The following is a 22829-nucleotide window of genomic DNA, read 5'->3' on the forward strand; positions in this document are numbered from 1 at the left end:
TCCTATTGTGCCCCTCCCCCTCCAGAGCTGTCCTATTGTGCCCCTCCCCCTCCAGAGCTGTCCTATTGTGCCCCTCCCCCTCCAGAGCTGTCCTATTGTGCCCCTCCCCTCCAGAGCTGTCCTATTGTGCCCCTCCCCGTTCAGAGCTGTCTGACTGTGCCCCTCCCCCTCCAGAGCTGTCCTATTGTGCCCCTACCCCTCCAGAGCTGTCCCATTGTGCCCCTCCCCCTCCAGAGCGGTCCTTTGCAGCTCTACAAATAGCCTGGCCCCCTGGTAAGTCAGGACTTCTCTGCAGCTCCACAGCTGTAACGCATTCTCCCACAGTGCCACCTTCACCCAGTGAAGCTGCACCCCAAGTACTGCCTCCCTCCAATCCTTGACCTTTGAGTGACGACTTCTGCTATAAAAGCTTTTCATGTGGTTTAACTCGACCCTGTCCACAGAGTTAAGCTACAGGTAATGTCATCTGACTTAATGCTCATCTCCAAGGAGCTACAGAAACTGTTGTATGATGAAATGTTAAGTTCTTCATCGTTTCTTTCATTTTCTTTTTTGAGCTCCTAAACCCCATGGGTAACCTGGGTAGTATAAGAAGCCTTTTTTTTTTTATTATTATTTTTCAATGTAGATTTTCTAGGTTATTCCCAAGTTTAGACCAATGAACTGGTTCATAATGAGCCCTGAATAATTCCAAGACGAGGGCTGGCTCTGCCAGAAGACAAGCCAACCAAGTTGAAAACGTTGAGTCACTTGCCATCCTGAACTTCCAATCTCAAGGTAGTTTAGGAGACTCTGGAGATAAGAGTTAAGCCACGTGACCAAAGATCCGTGAGCTGAAGAGATGGCTCAGCTGATGAAGAGCTTACCCCACAAATATGAGAACTGAGAATCTGAGCTTAGATCCTCAGTGCATAAAAAACTGGGGAGAGCGGTGCAGACGTATATTCCAGCGCAAGAGTGGGAGGGGGAAGAGACCGGATTCCTGGGGCTTGTTGAAAAGTAAAGTGAACATTAAGGATGGCACATGACCTGTGGCCTACACACACACACACACACACACACGCACGCACACACGCACACACACACACGCACGCACGCGTGCATGCACACACACACGCACACGCACACACACACACACACACACACACACACACACACACACACAGAGTCATGCTCACGTAATGTTATCTCAGCTTATACTCTGGACACCAAGGCTAAGGTGAGCTTCCAAGATCTGCTTCATTCTTTAAAACCTCTGCGTTTGGGATCCTCCGAGATCTGTCCTACATGTTGGCTCAGTATGTAATAAAATTGTAATTCTAAGCCTACCACCTTCCTGAGTTCTTTGAGCTATTATGCAAATGGCTGAGCCTGAAGCAGTCATGGGAACCCCCTAAATTTTAACTGGTTGATAAAAAATGCGAGTGACCTGGAACCTTTAAGTGTCATGTGAGGTCAGTCTTGTTGGGAAGTAGGCCTATCACTTGTGGAATCTTTGATAACTCTGAGCCATTTGCATTGGAATCCATTGCAGCATTGCAAGCTTGTGGTTAGTCGCTAAGTTCAAAACAGACATGGAATAAGTTAGTAATAAGATCTCTTTTGCCTAAATATTCAGGCATCAAGGGAGGTCAGTATGCATTTTGGTTTGAAACAGACCACATCCTTTTTGGCTGTCTTCAATTATGGGCAGAGGTCCTCTTCACAAGGAATTCATCATCTTGAGTGAGTAGACCTTCCTTCACCACATCGGATCCGTGTAGAACCACAGCAGGCCAGGATCCAAAGTGCAGAGTGTAAATAGGCCATACTCTTTGGCCAGCTAGAAGGAGACAGAAGCCCTTGCGAAAGCGATATTGTGAAATCTTTCTATTGGACGCTGGTAAGTAAGCGTTTTCCACAAGGCTTGGCCTTTGCTACATCAGTCTCATTTTAGGAATTTAACCTTACGTATCCAGTCCTTTCATCCCTTCATTTACACGTGCAACCTTACTCGGCATCTGTACCGCATCAGACCCTGCACACCAAGGAACTACAGTTAGTTTTCAGGCGTCTGCACTGGCCTGCCCTTGGGGTCCTGAAGGGATACGTGCTCAGCTGCAGCCATTAAGGGCACCTCCTGTGCACATTTGCTACATCCCGTGTTAAAAGGTGGCCTTGCCCACTTCCCTTTTCTTTTTCTCTCTTTGTCTGTTCCTTTCTCTCCCTCTGCTTCTCTGCCTCTCTGCCTCTCTCTGTCTCAGCCCCCCCTCCCCCGCCTCCTTCTCTTCTGCTGCTCCCGACCCCAGAGGACTGTCTTCCCCTCCCCCGCCTCCTTCTCTTCTGCTGCTCCCGACCCCAGAGGACTGTCTTCCCCTCACCCCGCCATGCTCTCCTGTCCCCTAATAAAAACTCCTCCGTGTGAGTTCTGTCACAAGGAGTCTTTCTCTCTCATGCCACTTTTTAAATTACAACTGCCATTACAGAACTTAGAATCCAACGGAAGTAAGAGGGAATAAACATTCATATTTAGGGTAGGATATACCCTACCTTAGTCATCCTTGGCTATGTAGTGAGTTCGAGGTCAACCAAAGTAGACAAGACCCTGTTGCCGCCAAAAAATGAATAACACCAAATTACTTCCCAAAGTCTAAAGAGGCAGAGGAACAGCCAGGGGAGGAGCATACATCTATCCATGCATGAAAATGTCTTTAGGTTACACAGTCTCATGTACAATGAATATACATAGTGAAGTTTAAAAAAAGAAATAACCAAATAAATGACATTGTAAAGCCAAGGACGGTGATAAGGAGTGTAGTCATTGGATGCCAAAGAAGAACGTAATAAAAAACGTAAGGAAACATCTAGAAAGGAGTCCCATTTATATTAAACTAAAGATGTAGATACGCACTCAATAGAATTTTTTTCAGTCATAAAGGAGAATGGAGCTCTAGCCGTGCAGGAAAATCAATGCGGCTGAAGATAATCAGATCAAGCTAGTCTCAGGGGATGCTGAGAATCACATCTGGGGCCCCGAGCTACGCTCCTATTCCCCAAATAAATGTGCATATATGGGGGGGACTGAACATTCCACGGCATACGTGTGGAGGTCAGAGGGCAATCTTGGGAGTCAGTCTTTTGCCTGGTATCTTGCTTAAAGCCGACTATCCTTGTTGCTTGCTTCTCTTCTGTATCTTGCAGACCAGCTAGGTCACAAGCTTCTGGGGAGTCTCCTATCTCCACTCCCATCTCACTGTAGGAACACTGGGGTTACAGACACACACACTCACACACACACAGTGAGACACACACTGCACACTGTGCTCAGCCTTAAGTGGGCTCTGAGGATACGAACTCTGGTACTCACATTTGCTTGGCATCTTGCTTCACTAGGCATCCCCTCAGCCCCCAACAAACAGATACATGCAAAGTTGTGTTTTGATAATTTGTTTAAAACATGAGCGTGTTTTCTCTCACTGGGGGGTTCTATATTTAACACAGACATATAAAAAGCATATGTGTTCAGATTGTATTAAAGCAGAAGTAAACTGTCTGGGGGATAAGGGAGGATTAATGGGAGTGGGGAGGGGAAAGAAAGGGGAGGATAATGAGGTACGTGTGGGGATGGTCGAAGCATAACATATACCTGCATAAAAATGGCCTTATATAGCCCAGTGTTAAAAATAAAATGAACACTAAAGATGAAGCCAGGGCACTGGCATGTGCCTACCTGTAATGTAGCACTTGCTGAGTGGAAGCAGGAAGACTGGAGTTCATGGTCATCCTTGGCTATGTAGTGAGTTCGAGGTCAACCAAAGTGGACAAGACCCTGTTGCCGCCAAAAAACGAATAACACCAAATTACTTCCCAAAGTCTAAAGAGGCAGAGGAAACAGCCAGGGGAGGGGCTTAGGGGAAGCTGTCAGGTACAAACAAAGGAGTATGTACAGATGTCGATGGTAGCAATGTTCCAAAGGGAGAATGGAGCACTGAGATCCTCAAACCCACTTTATGACCCTACACTAGAATCCAAAGCAGCCACTTGAAATTACATGAAGTGCTGAACAAATTGGTGAGAAATAAAATGACATTTAAAACCAATTCTAAGGATGGAGATAGAGCTCGGGGTTGTAGGTTTGATTTCCCTCAAATCCATGTGTATACAAGGATTCCCAGTTTTCCTGTTTTGTTTTTGTTTGTTTGTGACTCTCATTTCTAAAAGGCTCAAAGGATCGCCACGTGTTCATTGTTCCCTTCTGGCTCCCCGGGTTTCGTTTGTTCTTTCTCTTTTCTTTCTCCTCCATTCCTCCACTCACCTCCTAGCTCCACACGGACAGTGGAAATCCTGTCGTCCTCTGCCACCCTTTGCTCTCCCCGGAGAAGTGTGCACAGAGAGCAGACTGCTGCGCTTTGGGATGCAGCCTGCCAGCCTTTCTTCTCTCAGCCCCTCTGAGTGGATGACTCTGTATCTTCCTGGGTTTCTCAAATACACAATATACCAAATTAGAGGGGTTTCCAAATCATGTAAATTTACCTGCATTTAAATATAAGAAGCTTTATTAAACTTATACAAAGAAACAACAGCTTATATCCTAAGCTCTCTTTATGATGGAGCCTATCATCCACAGCATTGACAATGTGATAGGAAGTATACCTCAATGTAAAATTCAACACTGAAAAGCTGTCAAATATGAGAAGGTATTGGCATGACCTGAAAGAAGGCAAAGGATTTTTAAGATGTAGAAAGCAAGAGCAAGTACAGGAAATCCTTAAAAATTGTGAGTTCATACACTTAAAAACTTCTGTTCTATTGAAGGACCCAATAATAAAATTGATCAGTAAGACCAAAATTGCAGAAAACTTAATGCTTTATCTTGTACCTCTTTGTTGGCATACAAAAAAAAAAAAAGTTCCACAATAGCCCAGAATGGAGTATAACAGAGGTTTATTTATCTGGGGGATAAACTCACAGAAAGAGTGGCGATCTGCAGTCCTCTCCATGTGCTGGGAACTGGAACCGAATCCAGCAGCCAAGAGGCCCGTGCATGCTTTTCATCTGCATTTATAGTACATGAGGCCACACCCAAAGTGGGCTGCTATCTTAATGGCTATTGGCTGAAGGAGTTCCCACAGCACCTTTTATCAAACTTGCCAACAGATCCTGTTGACTTAGTCTTCCAGGTACATTAGAATCTAGCCACCTTGTGAGCTGGGCGGTGGTGGTGCACACCTTTAATCCCAGCACTCGGGAGGCAGAGGCAGGTGGATCTCTGTGAGTTTGAGACCAGCCTGGTCTACGAGAGCTAGTTCCAGGACAGGCTCCAAAACCAGAGAAACCCTGTCTCAAAAAACCAAAAAAAAAAAAAAAAAAGAATTTAGCCACCTTTTCTTACCTCCTCTGTTCTTAACACTAGTCTAAGCCACCATCATCTCCCCCTGAACTATTGTTGCACAGGTACCCCCCTCTTTCTTAGCATCTTTACAATCTACCCAAACTACCCAAGTTTGCAGAGCCATGTGGTTAAAACATAAACGTATTTTGTCACTTCATCTAAAAACTCAGGTGTCCTTTCTCTTGGAATAGAAGTAAAGCCCTTATGGCAGCCCTGAAAGTATCGTAAGATCACTCTTCTGGATTTCTTTAGCATTTCTGCCCACTTTCTTCTCTTATTTTACCCCTCACCTCCTTGATTCTCCTTCACACTACTCTGCACCTTTTGCTTCCAAGTACTAGATCTTGTTCCTTTGGCATAGACTGTACTTTTCTTGGGTTAATTTTATGACTTTATCGGGCATCTTATTTGGCAGTTTCTCACAAATCTAAGCATATGACCCAGCAACCTTATGCCTCTTGGTATCGCAAAGAAACTACTAACTGCGGACTACACAAAAACCTACACGTGGATGTTTACAGCCATTTATCTGTAGCTGCCAAAGGAGAATAAATACCTAAGCTGTGTTAATTCAGACAGAAATGATTTGTTAAGCCATGAAAAGACAAGGCGGAATTCTTGGGTGCTTATTATTAAGCAGAAGAAACCAACTGGGAAAGGTTACACAGTATATGACTCATCTATATGACATTTTAGAGAATGCAGAACTATGCAGACAGCAGACAAGCTGTGGTTGTCAAGGCAGCACAGGGATTTCTAGGACAGTGGAACTGTTCTGACATGTTAAGGGCAGATACATACCATTGCACATCTGCCCAGAGAATATACCCAGGGAGAACTCAAGCATAAACTTGGGACTCTGGATGATAATGATGAATCGATGCAGTCCCTCAGATATAAAAAAAGATTCCTCTTGGTGTGGGATATAAACAGGTGATGTATCTGGAGCTCAATTACACTTTAAAACTCCCTGTCTCTAAAAGTAAAGTTGGGCCAATGAGATGATTCAGCATTACCTGACCTCTAGTGGCTTTAGCTTTGCCTCTCTCTGGTTTTGGGCAAGATTTATTTATTAAAATACAAATAATATACCACTATAAGGGGTAATCAATATGCAGTTTGTCTGAATTTTCCTTTGAACTCCAATTCAGCTTAATATAGCTAATAAGATGCAAATCCTGGCTGAGGAGCAAATGGAGAAATCTGGAGGGCAAACTGGTTCTTTCAGTCTCTCTATTCACGCACCAAACACTTACTGTATGTAGGCTGTTTTCAAGTGAGGGGTATGATCTGGCAGGGGAGTTTTTCAGTCAAGGTAACATTATGATACTGGGAGCAGGAGGGCTACCTTCCTAAATACAGATTAGGTATGCCACAGTATCCCGGGCCTGTTTTTATGCTATTCAGGTCCATTTGGTCCATATAATGGAAGAATCCTGCTTGTCTAGGCTCCAAAAGGCTCAAGTTTCTGCAATCAGCTGTTGTTTTGACCAGTTCCTCTGGAGAGAGCACTTCTTTCTGGCCCTATGGAGGGCAGAGAAAGTCAACCCATAGGCCACAACTTAACAAGTTAAATAACTGCTCACCCATTTTCCTGGCCTTTTTTAGACTATGTGCCCTCTGAAATCGCCCCCTCTGAGCGTCCACTGTCCTAACTGCTCCAATGAACAAGGTTAAGGAGTGTGGTGAAGTGTGGTATAGCTCAAAGCTTTACTTAGCTACTTGGATTTATTTTTTGAAACAGGGTTTCTCTGTGTAGTCCTGGCTGTCCTGGAACTCATTCTGTACACCAGGCTGGCCTCAGACACATAGAGATCTGCCTGCCTCTGCTCTCTGCTTCCTGAGTGCTGGGATTAAAGGTGTACACCACCACTGAGCTCACTTGGCTACTTGTTATTCATGTGTTTTTTGGGTCAAGTGACCCTTCTGACCCCCAGCTGTAGGATGATAGCAGAACCTCTTATGGTTGTGAGGATTCAAAGAGAACACCTGCAGATGGGGACCTGTGCCAGTAAACAGAAACTTACTGACAGGGACTTGCAGAGAGCGGACCTCATGCTTCCTGGTACTTATGAGGCAAGAGTCTAGGAAACTGCGTTTTAAAATGTAACACATTACTTTCCCACTGCTTCAAGCACATTGCATAATCACCATTTCCAGCTGGCTGCCTTCCATCCATCCTTTGAAACGGCTCAAATCACACACTGTTTCCTAGAAACCACCAGATTCTATTGATCTTCACTGATCTTGCCATGCTACTCATCCTCTTTACTTGACACACTGCCCCACCTCCAAAATTACATGCCTTTTTTTGTTGCTTTAGCAGCACAGTAAGTACCTAATACTTATGTGAGAATGCATTTTTCTACATTAAAAAGCAGAAATAATTAAAAAATGAATTAAAAAACAATGGCAAAGAGATAATATATAGTTATCATATTCCCTTTTGTGCTGTAACAGTATCTGAAACTGGGTAATTTATAACCAATATAAATTATTTGGCTCTTGGTAAGAGACTAAGAAGTTAGCTGAACTTCTGCCAGTGCTTCAGCAAACACTGGTTTTTCTGTTGTCATTCTTTATAGGTGCTAGGCTAAGGAGTCTTCAAATCCCTAAGTTCTGCTTCCTTTTAACATCCCATTTCTTTTCTTTTTTTTTTTTTTTCGAGACAGGGTTTCTCTGTGGCTTTGGAGCCTGTCCTGGAACTAGCTCTGTAGACCAGGCTGGTCTCGAACTCACAGAGATCCGCCTGCCTCTGCCTCCCGAGTGCTGGGATTAAAGGCGTGCGCCACCATCGCCCGGCCTTAACATCCCATTTCTATATCATTTTTCCCCTTGTGTTTTGCCATCTACAGCTAAAAGAAGTCATGCAGCTGCTTCAAGATTATAGACCGAAATGTCCTCAAAGAGGGTGAGGAGTAGTTACTGCTAGAGTATTTACTCACATGCGCTGGGATCTGGGTTCAGTCCCCTGTATAACAAAGAAAGGAGATTTCTTCCACTAGGTATCTTGAGAACAATCTTAAGATTCATCCTGTAGAACGCCTTGTCACAGACACAATGACCTTCTTTTCAGCTTGGAACAATGATAACCTTTACTCCAGTTCTCAATACTTAGTTCCTATTTCTGCTTCCTCAGAACAGTCTTGGGCATCCCATTTGTGGTATCTTTTTTTTTTTTTTTTCGAGACAGGGTTTCTCTGTAGCTTTGGAGCCTGTCTTGGAACTCCCTTTGTAGACCAGGCTGGCCTAGAACTTACAGAGATCCGCCTGCTTCTGCCTCCGGAGTGCTGGGATTACAGGCGTGCGCCACCACCGCCCGGCCCATTTGTGGTATCTTAAAACTCACTTTCCCTACAGCTCTCCTTGCTAAGCCCTCACGACAAATTCCTCTGACTCTGCTTACAGCAACCCAGGCTGTTTCTGGCCTGCCTCTCCAAATGCCTCTACTAATTACTCAGTTCCAAAACTATGTCCACATTTTCAGATGCTCATTACAGGAACGCCCCACTCCTCTGAAACCAACTTCTCGTTGTTCATCTTGCACTGCTCTAAAGGAATGTTGTAGACTGTAATTTCTGACAAGTAGAAATCTTTGACTATTCTGGAGGCTGGAAATCTAAAAGTGAGGACAATGCCTGGTGAAAACCTCACTATATCTGTCATCTCATAGCAAAAAGCAGAATGTAAGAAACGAGGGGGAGAGGGGAAAAGGGAAGGAGGCAGCATACACATGGGGACAAAAAAATGAACTCTTTCTTGCCATAAATGTCTAAATTCATTATTCCCATTACTTAGTCTCCTTTCTGGGGTCTCTCTCTCTCAACACTGGTGACTGGAGGCTGTTCTAAGATTTTTTTAGTACAATTTTTTTTCTCATTTTACATAGCTATCCCCATTCCTAGTCCCTCCCCTTCTCCAGCCCCCCCCCCTGTCCACCATCCACTCATCAGAAAGGGTAAGTGAGGCTTCCCATGGGGAGTCAACAAAGTCTGACACTTCACTTCAAGGCAAGACCAAGGCCCTCCCCCCATATCTAGGTTGAGCAAAGAATCCCTCCAAAGAGAAAGCTCCAAGACACCAGTTCAAGCACTAGGGATAAATCCTGGTTCCACTACCAGTGGCCCCACAGACTGCCCAAGCTTCACAACTGTCCCCTACATTCAATGGGCCTAGTTAGGTCCCATGCAGGCTCCCCTGCTACCAGTCCAGAGCCAGTGAACTCTCACTAGCTCAGGTCAGCTGTTTCTGTGGGTATCACCATCATGGTCTTGCTCCTATTATCTCTCCTCCCTCTCTTGGGCTGGTCTCCAGAAGATTGGCCCAATGTTTCACTGTGGATCTCTGCATCTGCTTCCATCAGTTGCTAGATGGAGGTTCTATGATGACAAAAAAGGTAGTCATCAATCTGATTACAAGGGAAGGCCAGTTTAGGTATCCACTCCACTGTTGCTTAGAGTCTTAGCTGTGGTCATCTTTGTGGATTCTTTGGAATTTCCCTAGTGCCATGTTTCTCGTTAGTCCTCTGATGACTCCCTCAATCAAGATATCTCTTTCCTTGCTTTCCCTCACTGTCCTTCCCCTTCTTGAGCATCCCTTCCCATATGTTCTCCTCCTCCTCCCCCTTCTCCCCTCCCCTTCCACCCTCCCTGCAACATACTCCCTGGCATGTACCCTCATACCACAAGGATATTTGCTCAACTGTGTTCATAGCAGCATTATTCGTAATAGCCAGAACATGGAAACAACCTAGGTGCCCCTCAACTAAAGAATGGATGAAGAAAATGTGTTACATTTACACAATGGAGTACTACTCATTGGTAAAAACTGTGACAGCTTAAAATTTGCATGCAGATGGATTGAACTAGAAAAAAAAAACGAGTGACGTAACCCAGACCCAGATAGACAAACATGATATATACTCACTCATAAGTGGATATTAGACGTGAATTAAAGGATAATCAGCCTGTAGTCCACGATCCCAGAGAAGCTAGGTAACAAAGAGAACCCTAAGAAAGACATACATGGATCCCTCTGGGAAGAGGAAACAGACAAGACCTCCTGGAAAGATTGGAGGCTGTTCTTAACACAAACTTTTTGAAGAACATATTACACAGCAAGTACACAGCATAGTACACAGCAAGAGAAAAACAAATGTCATTATGAGTTATGGTCCATGTAATAAAGGACACTAGGAATGAGAAATTGATAAAGTTTGTTGTCAATGCTTGGTGTGGGATTCTCCTCTGTATGCTATGAATATGTTTTATTACCACTGGTTAATAAAGAAGCTGTTTTGGCCTATGGCAGGGCAGAATAGAGCAAGGCAGGAAATCTAAGCAAAGATAGAAAAGAAGGTGGAGTCAAGAAGATGCCATGTAGCCACCCAAGAAGCAAGAAATAACAAACCACAAGCCTCATGGTAAAATATAAAATAACAGAAATGGGTTAACTTAAGATACAAGAGCTAGTTAGGAATACACTTGTTTTAATTGATATAGTTCAGGTCTGGGCACCTGGGAAACTAAAGCACAGTCTCTGTTTACAAAATGGCGCCCAACATGGGGTTGTTTTACTCTCTGATCTTCAGGCAAGTTTCATTATTAAAATACAAATAAAATGCCACTACAAATGCTTACACAAAGACAAGAGATCAAGAGAAAGCTAAGATACTGCTCTGAGTTATTGGAATGTTCCTGAAGGTTGTGGCTGATACTTATATTTTTGGTTGTGAGCCTAGCCTTTAACGGCTGAGCTTCTTTCCAGGCCGGCTGATATTTAAAACTAGTTATCTTACACCACAGCTCCTGAAGATAAGTATCAATGTGGTTCATTTCACACTCACACTTACCAGGTACTGTGCTCTTCTCTACTGTGGGCATTTCTGGTCTACTCAGAGACATACTGCTTTCTATAGATTAGATAAACTAACATACCCTAGCAGTTGCCATATGGAAATTACTATACGAGGTACAGCAACTTACTTCACTAAAGAGCTGCCCTGCAAAGATGTGTAAATAGTTTAGAAATAGCTGGTAATTTTCCATGATTATTTCATAAGTCTCCATTCGCATGAACTGGCCCAGCTTCTAAGTCCTTTTGTCACGACTACTTATTTGACTGTATTTTGCTGCACTTCACATTCACCTTTTGTTTTTTTACACAACCAAACTGATCAAGTCTCGAGGATCAAGCACCATCTCAGGGGTTAGCAAGAGATACAACCCCCAGGCAACCACAGAGTCATAGTCACTGCCCTCAGAGAGCCTGGGTTCTTGTGTCATAATAGACTCTAAGCAGGTCATGAGGCAGGGTGCATGCTTATGCAGGTTAAATGAGAAATGCTAACTCTGAGCACACAGTTCAGGGTGAACTCTCTGAAACGATGAAGAATCTTTAGGAGTGAGCAAAGGAGAGCTGGTACCACCAGAGAGGAAAAGAAAACCAGGACAGAACAAAGGGAAACAGAGCGAAGGCATATTCATGGACCTTAGAGGTGAGTGGTGTTTCCAGAAAGGCCAGCAGGGCCAGATTATAAAGCTGTTCACCTGCATACACTGGCACTGGGTTTAATCATTTAAAAGCAAGTAGAACTCACAACTGTTAATTCACACTTTCTTACTGGAGTGGGAAGAATTCATCTTAATGCCAAAGCTTATAGGATAACAAGTTCAAATTGGTAGCTGCAGCTTCTTGGTCGGTGGCAGCTAATGTGGGAGACTATGGGGTGAATTCCAGAAGCAGAGGAAAGAGACTCCCTCCTGGAGTCTCCCACCTCTTCTCTGTTAGTCCAAAAGCGCTGTTCCAACTGTCTGCACCAGACCTCTGAACTAATGGAGTCAGTTGTGCCACAGCACTACCACTTAGAGTGTACACAGGTGCCCTTCCCTTAATGTAAAACTGTCTTTCTTCTAGTACAGGCTCTAAGGGGCACAATGACTGTGTTTCTTCTTCAATGCCCTGCTCCTGACTTATCCCACAAACAATAGCAACGTTTATCAAATTCTAGGAGCCAAGAAAAAGTGAAAATGTCATTAAAAAATTTTACTTGGAGCTGGGTGATGGTGGCACACGCCTTTAATCCCAGCACTCGGGAGGCAGAGGCAGGCGGATCTCTGTGAGTTCGAGACCAGCCTGGTCTACAAGAGCTAGTTCCAGGACAGGCTCCAAAGCCACAGAGAAACCCTGTCTCAAAAAACCAAAAAAAAAAAAAAAAAAATTTACTTGGTAGGCATTATTTTGGAAAAAGTATAAACCTCTATAGTTAAGCTAAATCAGAAAACTTGCTCTATAGTTGAAACGGGCAAGACAGTCTTAGAAACATGTTTAAAAAAAAAAACAGAAAAGCATGAAGTCATATGGGGAAAACACAATACACACACAGTCACTGATAGGAAAATAATTTTATTTAGATTCTTGTTTTTAAAAACGTAGCTTTCACATATAAATTTATACTTAAGATTACAGTGTATATTTACCAAAAGGAACATCCCTGAAGGATGGCCAGACTTAGTTCACTGAGTGGGCACAGGGAAGCTCACTCCATAGGGAGCTCAAGTGGAAGTGCTTTCTTTAATCTTTCACAATGGCACCTCCCTGTTCCTCAACCTGGCCAACATGACCCGTGGCCACTAAGACACCTACAGCCATCACTTTGGGGCAACAGCATTTCACTAATGGGAACAGAAAACATCTCTAGAAATGAAAGCACAAAGCAATGATCCAGATATCCCACAACAATCATTATTTATCTGCAGCAACAATATGACAGGTGTATTTATATAGTTCAAATATTTTTGTAATGAGGGTTCAAGAACACAAAATTCATTTAAGGGTAATATAATTAAATGAGAAAGATTATTTTTTCCATATTACAAATGCCTCTATACTAAAAGGCCCAGGGGAAAGACCCATTCAAACCTGGGCTTTCCTTTTCCAATAAAATGTTTGGCACAACCTTTCAGCTATTGTGAGATAAACAGCTGAGAGGTGTCAGGAAGTGGGCCCATTACACTTCTGCCTGGCTTCAACACAGTACACACAAGAGCTGTCAACAAGCTTGGCAGACTCAGGTCTACCTGTGCAGCATAAAGTTCCAGGAGAGTTAATGTGATGGGGAAAAGAGGTCTGGATGAAGCAGATCTCCTATAGCCACAGCTTAACTTTGTCATTTTCTCATGGAAAATAAATTCAATGGTTGCCCAGAAGTCAATGGAATTCTGATCTCTAGAGTGAAAGTTAGATACTTTGATATCAACATCACAGGTCAAAGGGGAAGGAGACAAAGATGACCAGGGATGCTTTCTAGGTTACTTTTGGTTTCACACTTTGTGAACTACTTTAAGGAGAATCGGTGTGTTAGCAACCAAGGCATCCATAAACCTTGGCCTTTAGAAAGGAGTGCTGGGGCAAATGAATGTGCCCCAAATCCAGTTTTAAAATACAGACTTCCTGCAATTATGACATAATACTGTGCAGCAAATTAGGAATTGCACACTGCTCCTATGTCTGGTTAAAGCCTGGTCTTGGCTTAGCAGAGTCACGGGGTGACCTCTAAGCAGTTGTCTGTGGCTAAAACCAGGCACTTTCATCGCACTTGGGCCTGAGCAGTGATGTGGACATCATCACCCAATGGAGGAAACACAGGGCCCCACAGCTTTGGTGCAGTGCAGGTTTTGTCTCCCTTAAATTTCAGCTGCTTTCCCTATTTCTGAGTTTACTAATGAAATAAACTAGTGATCAGGAATCTCTGTGAAAATCCTCTGGTTGGATGTCCCTGCAGGCCACCAACCTGACTGTAGGAAAACAGAACGGTACACTTTGTATCAAGTAAATGGTTGCTCAACTGGAAGATCATTTCCTAGGAATCCAGAGGCCTGGCTGGTAATCACATGGAGGAATGCTGGGACTGGACTTTAAAGAAAGCCTGGGCCCCAAATGTCATCAGTCTTCTTTAACTTACCATTTTCTGGTGGTCTTTTCTCTGGCCTCCTAGCTCTTGAATGTCTAAGCACACGTCCCCAGGGACCAATGTAAACATTATTCAATAGACCTCAGCTTTTAAAAGAAACACAGCTTGTTATATAGTGTTTGACATTCCAGTGCAGGCAGTATCTAAGCGTCACTTTCCCTCGCTCATGAGTACCGGTTTACAAAGGAACACATACAGGATACTTGATAAAACTGTGGCTGAAAAGACCATTTGAGTGCCAGTCAGCTGGTCCTATCCTGCAGCGAGCTGGCAAACCAGGACTATGACAAGAGAGTCACAACAGAGCACAAATTCTCTGTGAATCTGGAGAGTCCATATAAACCACTGTTCCCACTTAACCCCCTGGGTCACACTTTGATATGGGAGAGCATTTCTACCTCTTGCATCAACCTGTGTTCTCCTTGTTTTGGACGGGGCTCTCTCCAGAGGGTTCAAGAGTTTCCTCCGGGGGAAGGGAGCCTTCTCTTCCAGTCCTAACATCAGAATATTTCAAAGCACAAGAGGAGTCCACGAACATGTTAGGGATGTTGCTGCCAAAGTAGATCTTACTGTTAGAAGCAATGGCCTGATACTTCTTGAGTTCCAGATACTCCGGGGTCAGTTTGTGCTGTGTGGGGCAAACAAGATCAAAGGAGTTAGAAAGGTCTGGTGCGATAGCCATCTCTTTTCTCTAACACCTTTTCTTCAGCTGCTCTGCTGAGGAACATGATCCAGCTTGGAATGTTTGCCAGTGATCCTATTTCACTGTGGAGTGTGCTATCCTCCTAACAGCTAAGTCCTTAACTAAAATTCCTTTAACAAGCTCCCATCTTAAGGCAGGTTAAGCTGTATGTTTTAAAAAATAGTTGGGGATTAAACAATACATATTTCTTTTGTGGTTTATTAAATACTTTACATGCATTTTCTATTTCACGTAGCTCTCCTCTATCAGAACTGACACAGTACTTCTATACTGATTCTTTTGAGAGAGGTACACAAGTCACCAACTCAGTATTAGGGCTTCCAAGTAAAAGCCTAGGTTCACAATTGTATAACTAGATGTTTTAGTGACTCAATTTTTTTGACCAAATCTGAGAATTGGAATATGTCAAGCAATCACCTAATCTAGCATCTTGCCTTTATCCAGAAGTTGACGGTTTAATCATCTGTGGTAAGATGGCTGTTTGTCAACCACCAGAACTGCTTCTACCAACATTTAATTTTTTGAAACATATCTTAGGTTGACCTCAAACTTGCTTGTAGCTAAGGATGACCTTGAACTTTTAGTATTCCTGATTTTACCACCAGATTACTGGGAGTCCAGGCGTCTGTCACCACACCCAGGTTTATGTGATGTTGGGAGACCAAATCTAGAACCCAGCACTATTAATAGCCAAGCACTCTGCCAACTGAGTTACATTACAACTCGTTGTTCCCAGAATATATGCTATGTCCCCAGGACCATCCTAGTAACCCCTCTTTGTCCTGAGTCTTTCTTGTCTTCTGTAGTGACAGAATACTTACTCTGAACTTTAACATCTTTCAGTCCCTGCATCTCCACCTTCCAGCTGATTCGCTTCTGCCAAAACACTGCATGTAAATCTAGTCATACTGTACGGCTACATTACTTCTTAAAGCCCTTTACAAGTGATCTGAGTGGCATTTCTCAAAATGGCATAAAATGATGACTCTTTTCAGGATAAGTTTGATCTTAATAGTAAAGTCTTTTATTTTAAAAAGGGCACTTTATTTTTGTTTATATGTTGTGTGTGCACATGTGTAGATAGCAGTAAGGACAGAAGATAAGAGAGTCTGACTTTCCAGAGCTGAAATTGTGAGTCACCCAATGTGGGTGCTGGAAACTGAACTCTGGGCCCCTTGGAAGAACAGCAAGTACTCTTGGACACTAAACCATCTCTTCAACCCCAGTAAGAAGATCCTGATGCTTCTCTCTGGCCAAATTCTTCTACTGTCAATTTGAACTCTTAGAGATATGAATTTCTCATCTTGCTTTTATCTTGACAAAATTCCATTCTGTTTTTTCTGATATTTGTTTCTAAATTTATACTGGATTCCAAAGTTCTGACAATTTACATTCTACCAACCTATTATTTCCTCTATTATGTCTTTCCTTTCTAAATTGATTTTTATCCTTCAAATTGCAGGATCTATTTAGCAATTTCAATATCACATGTATGTGTGAGGAGAAGGCATTAAAACAGCAAGTGCTATAGGTGTGATGCAGGAAGGGCCAGGGATTCAAATGTACCATAATACATCAGACCATCTTTAACAAGAAAAGTATCTTGTACTTTGCTGGGAAGATGGTGCTAGACAGTACAGAAAAGTGAGCAAAGATGAATATAAGAGGCTCTCGGAGAAGAGACTGACAGGAGAGAGAAAAAAGGATGGAAACCCAGTGCTGCCACTCAAATGGAAGCTTCTGCGGCACAGGGATTACAAGGTGAACTAGAAGTCCGAGCTTGGGAAGGCAACTGTTATTACCAAGACGACCCCACATTCTGAAATGGGAGGCTACTAACTGCAATGTCTACGGCGGTGTGGTGAAGAACTCAATCAATTTCCTGGATCACATTAATGGAAAGAGACATCAACAAAGCCTGGGTATGACTGTGTGTGGATCAGTGAAGAACTTTCTCTCTGGTCAACAAGATAGAAGAGAAGCAGAAAGACTATGATTTTGAGGAAAGGTTGGAGGAACTTAGAGAAAAGGAGGAAATAGTCCAAAGCACACAAGAAAGAACAACAAAAGGAGAAAAGGAGGGCCAAAGAGGACTTGACATTTGAGGAGGAGGATGAGATGGCAGCTGTGACGAGTTTCTCTGGCTTTGGTTCCACCAAAGGAGTTACTGAGACGTTCTCTTTGGCCTATACTGGACCTAACTGAGTATGCGCTGAGGTGGGGGGCGGGTGTCACTTCTTTTTTAGGTACTTGAGAAAGTCCTTAAGAGTGTTAATAGGCAGGGCTAGAGGGTGGGTGTTTGTTTTCTCCCTCTGTTGGGAGAGGGCACAGGATGTCGAAAATGCTGTGGTATATTTTGTCAGCCTCAGTATGAATCTCTGCCCATCTGTGTTCCAAAGACCTCCCCTCTTTGAGGCTGCTTTCCCCAAATTCCCCCGCATCTTTCCCTCTTCATCTATCCAGCCTGTCTGAACATTCTCCTTTTTCCTGTGTTGCTTTTGTTTTAATCTTTACTCTTGTTCAGCTTGCAACAGAAGGGTTATCTGGGTCCACAGTACACAAGTGCTGGCATATGCTTGCCCAGCTCATCCTCCCGTCCTGCCCAGCAGTTCTCCAGCCACCTGTGCATGCATGTAACTTCTGCCTGGGTCAATGTGTGTGTGGGTATGTGTGCATGATTTGTCACAGAGAGGAGACCTGAGATAGAATCTTAAATCATTGCTCTCCTGGGGCCTAATGATCTTGGGTTCTCAGTGCATGTACCAGGAAATTAAATGGGATGAGTGTCTGGTGTGGCTTGTATCTGTTCAATTTTAAACCTTGTTTCTTCTATTTTACTTCACTGAAGATTTCTGTTTGTCTTCCTTGGAAATAGGTTGTTCTTGTTTGATGCAAAAAAAGAATGAAAACAACAAAACAACCCTAAAACCAACCAAACTAACTTCACTCTGGGAGACCCTGGTTCTCAATGTTCAACATATACAATACATGACACTGACTAGGAAAAAAAAGAAAAAGTATCTTGCCCCCAAATTGCAAGTATGTCTCTGATGGGAAATCCTCTTCTAAGTTCAGTTTCTATCCTAAAAAGCTACCTATTAGGAAAGCTAGTTTAAATGAGTTTCCCTCTTTCCCGTCATTCTCTCAAAAGATCTTCAACTTTTCAGAGCCCCTACTTACAGGACAAACGAACAGTTTTGTGACATCTGACCTGTGCTTATGCATCTGCTTATCTTTATTCCAGCTCGTTGCTTTTATAAATTCCCCACCCCCAACCAATGGGTACATGTGTCTTGCTAAATAACTGGTTGATGATGGGTTGGCCACTACCTTTTTCTGACACTGACTACAATTACTTCTACTGCAGTAGAGCCCATGAAAAGCGAATGCAAACCAGTCGCTGGGGAAGTGGCATGCGAAGCAGTCACCTTGTTTGAGGTGGCGTATTTGTGCGCAGCATAATACTCGGCATCTGCTTTCGCCTTCTCTCGGGCCAGGAATGCAGCATCTAGCAAATAAGAGTCATGACAAGCTTGAGACAAAGCGAACTGTCTCTCTACTTCCTTATCTGGGTAAGAGTACCTTTTATACTGCTTAATATTTAAATTGTTGGTCTTACTTTAAGTTATATTAACAATTTTCAAAATCTCAATCCTCAGGACAGCTCCTTTTCAAGGAGAATATGTTCATCATTGTTAAACAACAACTTTTTCAGTTCATTCATTTTCTGCTCTAAGTGGTTGCTTTTGCTTCTATCTCCCTCCAACTTCCCATCACCCAAAGCCTTAGCCTCCCTCCAGGCAGGGTTCAGACAAAATAACCACATCTAAACATAAAATCTCCACTCTATTTATTGTATTATTTGCATCCTCACCAAATTTAATCTGAAATCAGTTAGTACAGAGAGATAAACAGTTGTATGTAAGTATCCTCAAGACTGTAATCTATCAAAGAGCATCAACATTAGCATATGCAAGACTCTGAGTTCAATAGCAAACACATCACTATGTGATTACACAGTTTCAGATTTTCATTTACAACAGGACCATATCTTTTCCCCAGCTAATTTGTTGTTATTACTGCTGACATGTGACAAACTGGTGGTGGTTAAGTTTATTATTTTGAACATTAAAAAATTATTTTAAATTGTGTATATATGTGTGTGTGTTTGTGCCCATGAGAACAGTGCCTCTAGGGGCCAGAAGAAGGCATGTGATCTCCTGGAGCTGCAGTTGCAGACAATTGAGGACTACCTGACATGTGTGCATCTGCAAAATTAGTATGTGTCTTTAACCAATGAGCTATCTCCCCTGCCCTTACCTTGCACATTTTATTGCTTTTTTTTTCATTTTATTTTATGTATATGGTATTTTACCTGCATGGATCTCTGTGTATAAAAGGTGTTGGATCGCCCTGGGACTGAAATTTTAAACAGTTGTGAGCTACCACGTAGGTCTGGGGATTGAACCTGATCCTCTAGAAGAACAGTCAGTGCTCTTAATCACTGAGCCATCTCTCCAGATCCTTGTTTGATTTCTCAAAAAATTTTGAGAAATTCTTATACTTCATCAGAGACTAAAGTGAGAGTTTTAGTCTCCATTGTAAGAAAGGAAATAAAAGGTTGAGCTACTAGAGTCACAGCCTAAAGAAAGAGCTAGATTATAAAGTGTTTTGTTTGTTTGTTTGTTGTCTAGGGTATCAGGCTAGCTACTTCTTGCAGACCAGAATACCCTACAGCTTTCCCCCACAAGACAATAAAGAACTGGTCCTGAGGCAGAGAGGCAGTCCAGGACACTCAGAACTTCAGCCTTACCTTCAATCTCAGAAATGCGCTTTTCAGTTTCTTTCTCCATCACCTTCTGTTGAAACCGAATTTTTGCCACTTGTGCAATCTTCTCTGCCTCTATAACATAACAAAGAAACATACTCAGAATCAGCAGTACATGGTCTAACATTAATTGCATGTGGCTTTATGGCTAACAGTTTCTGAGGTTTTATCTGTTCTAGAAATAACTCAAGAGAGGAGGAATTCCTTTCTTTCTCTAATGTCCTATGTTGGTAGTTCAAGCTTTGTGGGAAGGTTACAAAAGGTTAACAGTTTCAGTCTTCTATGAGACTATAAAGCAATGGTTCACAAACTAATAGTAAAAAAAAAAAAAAAAAAAAAAAACCAGCACAAAAATGGAGCAATACAAACCCATGGCAACACAAGACAACCATATAAAGTGGCATGAGAAAACAGGATAATGGAAATTAAACCAAGAAGATATTCTGTAGGAAATAATGGACATGAGCTGGTAGGGATAAGCCAGAAAACATAACAAAAGATACATAAATATAAATGAAAAAACTACAGAGAGAATACAGAGCCAGACAAGAGAAAACAATAAAGCCTGTGTTGTAAGCTAAACAGTCGAGTTTTAATATATTCTAGGATCTACTAGTAAGTTGCCATCAAGAATATGACATAAGGAAAAGAATATCAAATGAATAGTCTTACTGATGTAAAGATAAAGCGGAAATTAGTCACTTAAGGAAACAAGTGTTCACAGTGAGCACAGCGGCTGCCACATCCAAGTACACATAGGAAAACTACATACTTTTAGTTAAACCTTTGTCCACACCAAAGCCCCCAGGACCAATCAAGAAAGACTAATTACACTTGAAATTCTATCACTGTAATTCTTTAAAAAACACTCTCAATTTTCCTTTCAGCCAAAGATGATGAGGACATGTGATTCTCTATGGTCACAGGTTTCTCATCTGAAGATTCAACCAAACAGAGATTGAATATACTCAGAAATTTTAAAAAATGTGTGTACTGAACATGAACATTTTTTTCTTGTCACCATTCCCTGAATGATGGCAACTATTCACATAGTACTTTAATTTTAACAGGTATAAGTAACCTAGATATGATGTAAAGAATATGACAGAATGTACCTAAATTAGATGAAACACATTTCATTTTCTTAAATACCTGTAGACCATGGTGTGGAACCCCAAAGGTTCCAAGAAATACTTTAACATACTTCATCTCTAACTTCTGGCGAAGAACATGTAACAGAGAGAAAAATTCCAAATAGTTTCATTTTTTTTCAGGAGACAGTATCCTTTAAAATTATCCCAGAACCCAGCAGAGAGAGAATCAATCTGTATTACACTAACTTAAAAAAACACCCTACGGGCTGGACATTTAACGATAAGCACAAGCTCAAGACACACTACTCTCCATTACATGGGAAGAAACCAAGGAAAAGCGTGACCAGACTTGGAGCTCCAGAAAAGCAGGAGTAGACAAATGAAAAAAATTCCTTTAAGTAATATCTTAAACTGTTACACAAAACATAACAAATTTGTCTTTAAATGCACAGCAAGTTTATAAGACGGAATGAAAGTCTTCAAGTGGCACAGCTAAAGAAGAGCTGAGGTTGTACGGCAGCAGTTCTGGAGCGGTTATTCACCACAGAGAGAAGCACTTGGGCAATGCTCCACACAGGACTAGACAAGGCCTTGCACATCCCAACTCACTCGAATAAAGCCAAGACCTCTAGAGGTTTCAACTCAAGAGAAACGAGCACTAAAGAACTCTACCTGCTAGCCTCACAAGAGCTGGAGAACTGAACTGAGCTACTTTAAAAGTAGGGGGATTTTAAAAGCAGAATAACTACCCAAAAAGAATCACTGGTTTGGTGGCAAGTTTGTAATCACATTCAAGAGGCCAAACAAAAATGTATCAGTATTGCCAATATGATAAGAAAAACTAAATTTAGTTTGTTACAGAACTGTAGGCTCAAGTACATCGAGGATGAAAGGAGAGCACTTTTGATTAAGGAAGACTAAACAAGCTTAGCCTTCACCAGAAAAACAAAACAAGAAAACAACCAACTAGCAGGGAAAAGTGAACCATCTGAAGCAAAGGGAAAGGTCACACTTTCAAACTGAATGAAATGTTGACTATAAAAGTCGTTAGTACTGAGGAGAGTAAGCAACGACAAGATAAAAACAACATGAAAACAGACGACAGAGCAACAACAGCAGGTAAGACTGGAGAACAGGGATGAGAATTAAAGCATCTCCAAGTATTTTTCCAGAAGAGGATGGAGAATATTACTTTAGATTTTACTGATTCATATAAACTTAACATTTCACAAGTGATGACTAGTTGTACATTCCAGAAACAGAATGTAAACCTTCCAGTCAAGTAAAAGAAAAAAAACTAATAAAGACAACTCACAATGGAAAAAGAAGTTAGAGGAAAAAATGTGTGGTAAATTGCATATAATTGAGGGATAACATACAAATCTAAATATAGTAGCAACTACAGTAAATATAAAAGGACTAAAACTCACCAGTTAAAAGACAGATTCTCACATTGGATAAGATAACAAAATCCAGCTATATGCTGTTTATAAGAGACATACCTAAAACATAATGACATAGAAGAGTTGAAAGTAAAAGAACGGGAAGATACACCAAGAAATAGCCAAGAGAAATCCAACACAGCTATGTTATCATCAGACAGCGTAAATCTTATGCCACACAATATGTTTAGGGATAAAGAATGCTATTATAAACTAGCAGGAAATCTCCAGAGAAATTAACTGTTGAAATAAGAGCGGCGGCGATGCTTTCCGCCACCCTGCCGCCCACATGGCTAGCTTAGCTTATGCCCCGAAATAATTACACGGAAACTATATTCTTTTAATCACTGCCTGACCCATTAGTTCCAGCCTCTTATTGGCTAGCTCTTACATATTGATCTAACCCATTTCTATTATTCT

General features: G+C 42.1%; 2 protein-coding genes and 1 pseudogene across 2 annotated transcripts in view; 1 reads left to right on the plus strand and 2 right to left on the minus strand.

Moving 5' to 3' along the window:
* LOC102000329 (cytochrome P450 2C23-like) overlaps window positions 1-2000 on the minus strand; it is a 15306-nt gene extending 13306 nt beyond the window's left edge. The window contains 3 exon segments of the mRNA XM_013348120.1: window positions 1660-1702; window positions 1704-1822; window positions 1994-2000. Coding sequence (XP_013203574.1) covers window positions 1660-1702; window positions 1704-1822; window positions 1994-2000 — 169 coding nt within the window.
* A 10762-nt stretch (window positions 2001-12762) lies between these two features.
* Erlin1 (ER lipid raft associated 1) overlaps window positions 12763-22829 on the minus strand; it is a 37934-nt gene continuing 27867 nt past the window's right edge. Inside the window, exons 10-12 of the mRNA XM_005352583.3 lie at window positions 19859-19948; window positions 18474-18553; window positions 12763-14970 (exon numbers count right to left, since the gene is read on the minus strand). Of these exons, the coding sequence (XP_005352640.1) occupies window positions 14749-14970; window positions 18474-18553; window positions 19859-19948 (392 nt within the window). The 3' untranslated portion in view covers window positions 12763-14748. The remainder of the gene's footprint in view (window positions 14971-18473; window positions 18554-19858; window positions 19949-22829) is intronic.
* Window positions 15069-17381, plus strand: LOC113456513 (annotated as a pseudogene).

The sequence above is a fragment of the Microtus ochrogaster genome, chromosome 8 (assembly GCF_000317375.1).
Source record: "Microtus ochrogaster isolate Prairie Vole_2 chromosome 8, MicOch1.0, whole genome shotgun sequence".
NCBI classification, from domain to species: Eukaryota; Metazoa; Chordata; class Mammalia; order Rodentia; family Cricetidae; genus Microtus; species Microtus ochrogaster.